We start from the raw sequence: 11,712 nt of genomic DNA on the forward strand, positions 1-11,712 counted from the left end.
TGCTCTGCTCTCTACCATAACTCAGAAAGAATACTGATTCGATCATTAGAAGAGGTTTTTGTTGAATGCAAGTAATTGGTGGGGTGGATCGACAAAGTCGACAACACCTCAGCTATAAAAAAATTTATCTAGTTTGGTAACTCATTTATATATACAAAAACTCTAAAATCGATTATTATTTTTAATTATTTGACATCATCGTCATCATCCTTCCATAAGCTTTTACTAGAATCGACCTTTCACCTATCACGTCGACAAAGTTGCAGGAGTTCCTATTGTCAACTGTATTAAAGGAGCGACTCATTGTCAATGACATGCTCGCCCAATCCCTTTGCCTTTATGTCGACTTCGACTTAACATATCGTATTTACAATTAATGTGATATTTCCTAATGTCAATTGTATGCATGGTACAGAAATGCTTAATGACAAGCTAAAAAAATGTGAAAATAAGGGTAAAATATTGTCAATATTAGTTGCCAATATGTAATTTTGTTAAGTACATGTTCGGATTACAGGCTTGTAAGTAATAATTGTGCAGAAAGTTAAACCCCAGTCTGACTTTATGATAAGAATTATGCTGCAGGGAAGTGAATCATCATCTTACACCAAAATTAGCCAGAATTTGTACCTGGTTTCACATGAGTGCAACAATCAATTCTTCTGATGCTGAAAGTATTCTTTCTGATATTAATATGACCATGGATGATGGAAGTTCTCCAATATAAGATCATGAAAACAGAACAAATCTAAAAAGAAACAAAGAACATAGCTTTTGAGTTCCACGGAAATAACAGCAGAGGATGAGCTGAAAATAATTGCTCATGTTTTTGCAAATGAAGAAACAAAGGTTCTAATAAAGACGTTAAAGATGTCCAAGGGCAGAAGCTACCGCTGCTTGTTCACCACCTTCCAATGCTCTTCATGAAAGTATATATTGCATGCTCTTAAGATAAGAATATGAAACAGCTGATATTTGATTTAAGCTGTCAAAATGGTCATTCGTCTATATTCAGATATGATGTCAAACTAATTTGATGCCGCAATGCAATTTTATCTGAGAGGTAATGTATCAAGTAAAAGAGAAGAAAGAAGTTTTATGCAGTGAAATCAGGCAGCAAACTCAAGTGGCAGTTAACCTAAACATTCAATTAAACAGGGAAAACCTCTGGAGAGCTTCACACATCGAAAAGAAGTGACTAGCAAACTGTGCAAGCAAAGCTTCAACCGTACGATGTTCACATAATGATGCAGCGGCCCCTTTCTTCCACCTGAGGTGCAGTAGCTGGTTGATATCTGTTTGGGTCTGATGGGTTGTACGTGAACTCAGAGGTATCAAGACCATACTAGCAGAAGAAAACAACACAAAGAAAGAAAATTAGAACTAACTAGTGTAACAAATTGCAAACACAATCGAAGATTCCATGCAGAGTGCAGAGATCACCTTTTCCCTCATCCGTTGGCTCCAGGCATCATTTCTGCTAGGACGATGGTCAAGAGTGCCAAGAACAGGTACTCCAGTTGCCGGAGTTCCTTGCCGGTTCATTAATGGCTGTCGGATGGTAGATCTTGGAGCAATATATTCATCATCACTATCATATTCGGCAGGCCTGTTTGCTGCTCTTACAATAAGGGCTAACACGAATACAAAGGCCTGCAGATTATATTCATATAATTCCTAAGTCCACAATGGAGCTTCACACAGATGTTATAATAAATTAATGATCTTAATAAAATAAAGATTAATTAGTGCAAAACAATTTAAGACATCACTCAACTTCAGGGTTGCAACTGGCATGTGAAAATATCCTAGGTTATTCTTGAATAAATCTGTGTGGCTTGGTCCCCTCTATAACAGGAAGTGATTACTGAATGCACAAAGGATCAAACAAAGTTGTTTCCAAGTAACTTGGACCCAACCAAAGCTTAAATCCTGAAAAGAACTGTACAGATATCTTACAAGGATCAACCAAAGTTGATTCCAAGTAAATTGGACCCAAATAAAGCCTAAATCTTAAAATGAACTATACAGATATCTTACTTGGACCCAACCAAAGCCTAAATCCTAAACTGAACTATACAGATATCTTACAAGAGGAAAGGATGCCCATCCAATATTGACCTCTGACAATAAAGAAGTTAAAACAACCCAGATCCCTTGCATGAACACAAACTAACAGCCATTTTTATGGTCATGACCATACACGACTAGAGGAGCATTTTAAGTGTTATCTTAAAAGAACTAGTAACAACTGACTGCAGCTTTTCTAAGAACTTTTGCTAATTTCTAAAGGCTTACAGCAGGAGCATCTGATAGAAAACAATGGATCAAGTATCACACTTATTATAGATAATATATTTTGGATTTAACCAACATATCATCGAAGTGAATTTCTATGAAGTAATCATGAGACAATAGTGAAAAGTGTGGCCATATATAGTCAAAAACTTGTTTTGTTCAAAAAACAAAAAGTCAATATAAATAGTCAGAATATTGATCAACTCAAAAGAAGGAATATGAAATATTTTTTCTACCTCTGCTTAAAAGCCTGAAAGGGTCATAGATCACACTCACCTCTAAAATAACAGCTCCAAGAGCAACCCACTTTGCTATCTTCCAGTTATCCTCCAAAAAATTATATATAGTCTCAAAATTTCCAGTTTTATCATCAGGAATCAGCTGCAGGAACTCAACATCAGAACCCACCAAAAGAAAAACGAAAGGCAGAAAAGAGGTTACAGATATTAAAAGTATCTCACATCCTTCCAGCTATGGTCAAAGATTATGAAAGCAGCAGCAGCCACCTCAACTAGAACCAACAAGATCACTAGAAAAGCATACTGTTTTGGTGTTAAGGAAAGCATTATATTGACAACAAAAGAGTGTCTACTTAAGTGAGACTAGATAATATGTCCACTTAGATTTATTGAGAAAGAACACATGGTCAAAGATGACAGATTTTATTATTTGTCCTCGTGAATGACAATATCCCATATGTAATGTTCTTTTTTTTCCTCAAGTTATACAAAAGACAGTTTCCTACATTGCTTAAGTACTACTGGTGTGGCATCACCTCAATTTGTTCGGTTGGAACCTACCTTCAGTGGGAAACCTCATGGCCTTTGTTTATGGCCATAATGTTATCATTTGATCATTTAGAACAAGCAACCTTATAGCACAAACTCATTTGATGGAACACTAGGCTTGCAATATTTTACAATGGTTTTACGTTGAATGACTAAATCAAAGAGTATACAATTTGCTATTTAAGATTGCAAAAAATATGGTCGTACGTAGCTTTTTAACATCAATAACATGTGATATATATACAATTAGTGCCAGCCAACTCGAGTGGAACGAACTGAACAATTTGCATGCCAGAAGGCGATACAAGCATATGATTTTATAAAATATAATGCAAACATGTCCTAAGTTAATGAACATAAATACAAGAAATGAAAATTAAATTTCAAAATGTCAGGATACACAAGACAGGCAGCACCCGTTTCTTGTTAATGCTCCAATGCAGCCAAAGCATGATATGACAAAGATAATAATCCCAACACCAATAAACAAATAAATGAACCTGCAATAACATCATATCACTAGTTTAGTATTTCCATCAATGGTAATGAATGATAGGTTAAAAAAACAAACATGGACAAAGGAATTAGAAACTGATCAGAGACAAAACTTGCTTTTTGGACTGTATATGTGAAGCCATAGCTAGAAACAATAAAGAAATTTAAATTGTTGTCTTCTTAAAGGAACCTAGCGAAGAAAGCAATATAGAAATGAATATCAACCAAATGATAAGGCAGTTTTATTAGCCAGAAGGGTGGTAGAATAAAAAATCTTACAGAATAAACTCTGACATCACAGAAAACAATAATTGTTTTTCCAGTTGAATGGCATGGTATGGAGGCACATTTGGCAGTGTGCAATATATCCAATAGTACTCTGTAGGTACTGTTAAGGCATCCTGGTTGGACTGGTGACAGAAAAAAAAAAAAACAGCTAGAAATACTCTTTCTTTGTCTGCAGGCACATCAATTCCTCGTACGAGTCATTGAACTGGAAGATGGTGTTGCTGAATCTAAAATTTTCTTGGCTTCATATTGCATATATTTCTATGCAATTCCTTGGGGAAAAAGCAATAAAATTCAAATCACTATTAGTGGATCTTCTTCCAATGGATACTGAGTTGCATGAAGGTGTAACCAAATGATAACATGGAACTCTAGCTTCCAGAACAATGAGTTAAATCATCATAACTGTAAATGTGACTTTATAGCACTAGTGTAATCTTCACGTTTGCGTTATTTTAGCAAAATCGAATTAGTGCATATAGAGCACGAGGTGGGTTGGCAAGAATTGTGGTTAGAGCGAAAGATAAGCTCCACAAGAGAAATGGAAACAGAGAAAATGAATGGTTTAGTGTGTGATAATAATGCATAATTAACTACTGCACAATCCTAAAGAAATTTCAAACAACCACAAAAGGAGGAAAGAATTTCAAGTATGAACATAAGCAGCAAGATTCTTTCGATTATCTAAATCTGCCTTTTTACCAGTTCAGCATCTACTCATACCAAAAGGCACAAATTAGTAAAAGATATCTTTTTTCACGAAATTAAGGATTTTAAACAATTGTTAGCACTTTTATAAATTAACCTAAGACTAAATTTATCTTTTACCATAATAAGCAAAATGAAACAAGCGACAAGCATAACTAGATGATCGATCACATCAACCAACAAAAAGGAAAAAAAGCTGAAACTTTTCAAGTGGAATTAACAGAAATTCCTTCGCCAAGGAACAGCGAATCAGAAGCATCCCATACCAAGCTTTGGGAAGATGATCGAGAAAGCTCGACGAAAGGGACACGGCGACAAGCATGGGCCGTCCAAGCTTCAAGAACTCGGGATCACCGCCCGTCGGCAAAGCCAGGTCCTCGCCAACGCCGCTAGAAGAGGCCTTATTCCATATCACCAGCAAATAAATCCCATATCCCACCATCGCCAAGCCGGTGAGCGTCAATAGAAAGTTGAGAAGCTTTAACAAGCACTCCCAGAACCCCTTACACGCCATGATCGATATCTAATCCTCCTCGCCCGATCACCGGCCTCCAATCGGAGACCCCGATTGACGGATTCCAAGAAATCGACGCCAAATAAATCAGAAACTTGGGATCTAGAAACAAAAAACGACAAGTTATGTCAAAATTCCCCCCCCAAAGAAAGGTCTCTTTGCAAGTTTTGAACGGGAAATCATAAAAAAGAAGAAAAAAAAAAGGAAAACCATGGCAAAAACGAAAGAATTTCAAGTTAAACGATGAATGCTAAGAGAGGAGAAAGCGAGAGGATTGCCCGAACAAAAAAATCCTCCGTCGCACGGCGATCGGAAGGGGGCGTCGAGTTGCCTACGTTCCTTTGCCCTGGCAAGATGGTCGCCTTCCCCTTCTCCCCCTTTGAAATTTCACCCTTTTAATTAATTTTTTCCTTCCTCCGCTAGGTGGACGAAATAATGTTGATCCGCCACGTGGTGAGCGAAAGAAAGGGGTAACAGCTTGATGGACGGTCACAGAAGCTTGAGAATACGACAACCTGCGGTGGTGCCCACCTCCCTCACATTGCATTCCCTGTTCAAAGAAATGCCCCTGTGATCTCCTAAATTAGTGCGGATCAGGGAACAGACGTAGCCAACAATCGAGATCAGCCACGTCGACATAACGTTGCATATGAACACGCGTCCATCGCTGATTGTCGAAGGAGTAAGGCTAAAACTATGTAGTATTGAAGTCTCAAAATTTTGGATTAAAAAAGGAATATATATATATATATATATATATATACAAATATATAAAGGCCAGCCGAGCATAGCAGTTCGCTGTGACCTTGGGTTCGTTTTTCTTTTTTTTGGTCTGGGGCCCAGGATGGGGTAACGTCGCATCCAATCACGCGCGTGGGCTCCCAAACTAACCGTCAAGGAGAAGACGTACAGATGGAGACTCTTCGTTGGGTGGCTTCCTAAGACTGCTCGCTCTCATCTCCTCCTTATCCCACACTTAATATAAAGATAGGGGTGTCGATGCGACGGGAATCTGGATTTTTTTTATATATGGATTTTTTTATATATGGATTTTTTTTTCGATATTCGAGTTATTTTCAATTGACTTAATCTGGATTCAGATATATTTTGATTACGTCAGAGACAAGTTTAGGTAGGAACATGAACACGAATTAGATTCGGAGTTTACTATTAAAGCAATCAGTTAGTTGTGGATAATGTCAAATCTTGGTTTTGATATTGGTTGGGCGGACCCAATCAATTTAAGTTCTAATATCCTTTAAATAATTTTAGAATAGATTTTGATCGTCGATTTGATAAAATTAATCTGATTCGGATATGAATTTTTTTTCTTTTTTTCTTTTTTTTATCTTGAAGAAAAATTCTTCCTTGTCTCAATTATGGCTGTTGGACCATTCTTCCCCTCATCTAAACACGATTTCTGTTTGTTTTAGGGAGAGAAAAAACAAAACCTTGTGTTTAAGTAAGTCTATAGATAAGTCTCTTTAATGATTAAGTTTATGTGTTTAAGTAATTTTACTTAAACCGAGTCTGTGGAATCTAGATTGATAAAAAAGAATAATCATATCAAATTAATGAGCTATTCCATTACGAAGCTGAGACGGGTTCAAATTTGACTGGTTATATATGTTTATACCTGGAAGATAAAAAAAATTACATATTATCCCACTCTTATTTTACTATTAGTAAAAATTAATTTATTAATGCACTTTATATATATATATATATATATATTTTATAATGGATGTTTTATTATATTTTTTTTACTCAAAGTTTATAATATTAATTTTAGTTAAAAAGCGATCGTCCATAATATTTTGATATGGTGGACAAACATTGAATACTGATGGGTCACACGCTAGGGAGGGGTTGGATTCTGAGGATCGTAATAGAATTGGAAGTTGCATATTCATCATGAAAAATCTAACTGCTACCATTTGTTAGTGGTTATCGAGGAAGTGCTTATGTTACTGAAATAATTTATCTAAGATTGAAATCTAAATCATTGTAAACCGAGAATGAGGTGTATTCCTTTTTGAAGCAATTATCGAATCAAATCGATGTGAAGCCTCCGTAGTTTTTGTATAGGAACAAAATTGTGCCCTTCTTCTCTCTTCTTATTTTTCACATAATTATTTTAATAATTATATTAAAAACCAATGAGCTAAATTTAAGAGGCCATATAATTATATAAATAAAAAGTAAGGGATCTACATACAATTAACTTGGGAGAATCCCTCTTATCAAGGTAACATTTTAAGATTACGACTTATTTTCTATGGGCTGATATCTTTAATCATAATCTAATTAAACCTTTTAAATATATTATCCTAATTTATTATGTCATTCATATAAACTAATATTTTCTTGCTTAGTTTATTAACTTATTAAGATATAAAATAAAATTATAAAATTATAAAAATAAAATAAAATTTATTTTGAAATTAGTTTTACTCAATTGGCATCTAGAATTTTTTAAAAGTATTTTATATGTCTGTGAATTTTAGAAAATAAACTAATAAGTTTAATAGATTTAATCATACTAAATTAACTCGCACTACTAATACGAGTCAAAATAGTTATATCTCATTAATATTAAAATTCGTCATATGTACCATAACAATCTTTCCTAATGTAGTGTATAATGATCCTTATAATTTAATCTTATCAAGATAATCCTATTATAACATTCAACTATAATATATATATATATATATATATATATATATATATAGGTAAGCATAAATAAATAATTTTTATTTTATAAGTAAAAAATATTGAACTAAATATTTATCACCATATCTTTTATAAGTTGCTCGCGAGTCAATATGTTCTTTAAATATTTAAGGTTATAAGATCTTTATGAATAAATGGACATTAATTAAAGTATCACTTAGTTCTTTAATTGACACTTGTTTATGAACTCCTTCTCTAACCTTCAAAAATTTTATCTCGATATATTTAGAATTATTTATCATTTAAAAAAAATTACTATAAGATTATCATAAAATATCACTAGTGGTATAACAATTATGTTAACCATACCAAATCTTAAGAAGAAATTTCATAACCATAAAGCTTGATTAATGACTTGGAAGTACACCATAAATTTAGCTTTCATTATCGATGATATAATAATAAATTATTTTATGCTATTCTAAGAAATTACCCCTCTCGATAGCATAGATATAAACCTCGAATTGAATATTTTATTATTAAGATAATTTATAAAATCAACATCTAAATATCCTTTAGTTTCAAGTTAATCTAATCTCATGTACTAAACATATAAAATCAACATCATAAAATAGACTTTTAAATATACATATATAAAGAATATTCTTTATATATGTATATTTAAATAAATTTTAGGACACTAACTTTAACTTAATCTTTATATTTAGGTATACTTATAACATTTATCGAAGAGTCTATTATTAAATCTTCAATATTTTTTTTTTGAGATATTCTTATCAATCCTTCAAATTCATTCCTAAATATCTCTACGCTAATAATATAAGCTATCTTATTCCATCAACTATCTAAAAGTTTTTGATAAAAAAATTCTTAGTGTCGTATAATAAATCAAGATCATTACTAGTGATATGGATGATTTTGCCTTATGCCGGCTTATCTACCATACAGGCCGACAACTAAGTAGGACTCCAAGTCACTAGCTCCAAAATGGCACCGTAGTACGTCTTGATGTGCCTCACATCAATGATTGATAATAACTGTCCTACCTTATCAAGATTAAATATCAAAATGATTAAGTGGTTAATCTGATATTTGTTGAAAAATCTTAGACAATATCACATATGCAGTAGAAGAACAAAAATAAAAAAAACACAGATTTCCAACAAAAAAAAGTTTCTTATCATCGTGTAAAGATTGGTATGCAAAAACCCACGAAACAAAAAAAACTACGCGTACATAGGAGATTGTGTTACTTAGGGAGATCGTATATCCCAGAATTCCTATAGATCTATGGGAGAGGATAAAGGAGGTCAACTATCCTCCTCTCTAACAATGATCCATACGGTAGGGGGGCTGCAAGTTGAGGAGGTAAGGGAGAGAGGTGAATAAGTGGTGGAAGCCAAAAAGAATTTAGCCCATGACCATTTGGCTATTTATAAAAGCTTGTTATCAACTTAAACCTAATGGATCCTGCCCTATTGGGTATTAGATCTCCATCAAATTACCCAAACATATTAGATTAGTGAGTCTCTACCCAATAATCTCTTATTATCTCTTATTGGATCTCATATATATAATCCAATAATTCAGGGGTTTAATGGATATCTAATAATTTAAAGATTTAATGGATATCCAATAAGATAGGAGCTCCAACGGATATCTCATATCCGAACCTCTACTTGTCGCAACACTTACCATATGTGTGTGACCCTCTAGGCCCAATATCGAGCTGACGGTAAGTCATACCTATCAGAACTCCTTCTAGCTCAATGAATGATTATCTTTATAATAATTCACTCGACTCATCGACTACGAACGTACTAGGTCACTACGTCATAGTCCCTAGACATACATGAGAATCCAATCCTTTGGACATATCTATCCTTAGTTACTGTGTACCTATAGTCCCTCATCCATCTAATATCCCAAAGATCGTATACTGGGCATGGTGCTGTTAGGCCCATACGATTTCTTCTACAATCTTGTTCTAATCGGATTATTTTAGAGAACTCTTTCTCTCTCAATTCGAATGATCTTGGCTAAGGATTTATTTGAGCAAGAATATATGAGATATTCCTCTCATGATACTGAGAGCAAATGATCCTCTATCGACACTCAATAGCCCTCGTAAAGTTGGTTGTCACTCCCGATAACTAGCTGTGCTAGATTTGGAACATCCAAACCCATAAGTCTGGTATCAAAGAGTAAAGTAATCATACAAAACATCCTTAGTGTCTCAAGTCTAAGGACTAGTTACACCATTGGAACGACGGAATCATTATCTAACAATAAGATATCATCAATCATCCTACTGATCATAGGTGCCCTATAAGCCAATCATGTGAGTGATTGCACGTGTGATATGATACACATTTTTTTACTTATTATTATTATTTGATATTTTATCTTTATATTACCTGTTGCATGAATATATTATGATGTCTATGGATTTATGCAATGAGAATCGAATCGTGATGAGATCATAATAATGAGACCGATTCGCCTTTAAACACGGATCCTAAATAATATCGTTCATAGGTTACTCGAGAGGGACATCAAGATAACCAAACAGATTGATGTACTATATACCTGTACATATGATGGAGGCGGCCGATTGCATAGCTGCTCATGTGAGGATACTAGAGATACAATGTATGTGCTCATTGTAGAATGAGTTCATCGATTGAAACACTCATGGAATGTTGGATGATTAATGATATCTCATTATCAGACAACGATTCCATTGTCCTAGTGGTATACTTTGTCATTAGACTTAAGACACCAGGGTGTTGAATCTCGAATTTTGATGATAAAATCAATTAGTAAATTATTGATCTAATCTATATGTTGAGATAAGTATTGCAGGATTAACTACAATAGCAATGAAGGCATAAAGCAAAATATTAGGCTGGAGTCAAATATCGGATGATATGTCGAAGATTCAAACTATGTGCTAGTTATTCGTTGGAAGCTCGCCAAGAGTTCGTTAGGAGCTCGTTGAGAGTTTGTCGGGAGTTCGCTGAGAGTTCATCAGGAGTCCGTCGAGAGTTTGTCGAAAGAACAATTGATATACCGAACCAAGATTGCTTAGATAATATCTTAAATTATCATTATTAGACTTTAAGTTGAGTTAGGATTTGGAGGTAATCCCACTAACTCAGTTAGGGGCCTGCTAGTCATAGGTGCCCAACAAGCCAATCACGTGAGTGATGACACGTGTGACTTGATACAGAATCTTTTTGCTTATTATATTTTTAGCGTATATCACTTTATAACTATTGCATAAATGCATATATATATATATATATATATATATATATATATATATATATATATATATATATATATTGTGATGTCCTTGGATTTGTGCAATAGGAATCGGATCGTGATGAGATCATGATAATGAGATCGATTCACCTTTAAACACATATCCTAAATAATCCCAGTCATAGGTTACTCGAGAGGGACATCGTGATAACCGGATATACTAGTGTGCTGTATACCCGTCCATATGATGGATACAGCTAGTCTCATAGCTACTCGTGTAGGGACACTAGGGATACAGTACAGGTGCTCATTGGAGAATGAGTTCACTGATTGATCCGCTTACGGAATGCTGGATGGTTGATGATGCCTTATTGTCAGACAGCGATTCCGTAGTCCTAGTGGTGTATCTGGTCCTTAGACTTGAAACACCAAGGATGTCCTGTATGAGTGCTCCACTCTTTGATACCAGACTTATAGGTTTGGCTGTCCCAGATCTAGTACAACTGGTCATTGGGAGTGGTAGTCGACCTTACGAGGGCTATTGAGTGTCGATATAGGATCATCCACTCTCGACGTCATGAGAGGAATATCCCATGTGTTCTTGCTCAGAAAAATCCCTGGCCAGGGTCATTCGGGTTGAGAGAGAAAGAGTTCTCC

General features: G+C 34.6%; 1 protein-coding gene across 2 annotated transcripts; it reads right to left on the reverse strand.

The window, feature by feature from the left end:
• Positions 1-1,069: 1,069 nt before the first annotated feature.
• On the reverse strand, positions 1,070-5,508 carry LOC135638654 (tobamovirus multiplication protein 2A-like). 2 transcript variants are annotated; one of them, XM_065151901.1, is made up of 7 exons: positions 5,370-5,508; positions 4,844-5,193; positions 3,487-3,586; positions 2,760-2,840; positions 2,575-2,679; positions 1,444-1,653; positions 1,070-1,345 (listed from the first exon to the last, which is right to left on the reverse strand). In XM_065151901.1, the coding sequence occupies exons 2-7, from the start codon at positions 5,089-5,091 to the stop codon at positions 1,238-1,240; spliced, it is 852 nt and encodes a 283-aa protein (XP_065007973.1). In that variant the 5' UTR covers positions 5,092-5,193; positions 5,370-5,508; the 3' UTR covers positions 1,070-1,237. The 2 variants fall into 2 exon arrangements, with proteins under 2 accessions (XP_065007973.1, XP_065007974.1); XM_065151902.1 differs by having other exon boundaries at positions 5,376-5,491.
• Positions 5,509-11,712: the final 6,204 nt, after the last annotated feature.

Source organism: Musa acuminata, chromosome BXJ3-5 (assembly GCF_036884655.1).
Source record: "Musa acuminata AAA Group cultivar baxijiao chromosome BXJ3-5, Cavendish_Baxijiao_AAA, whole genome shotgun sequence".
NCBI classification, from domain to species: domain Eukaryota; kingdom Viridiplantae; phylum Streptophyta; class Magnoliopsida; order Zingiberales; family Musaceae; genus Musa; species Musa acuminata.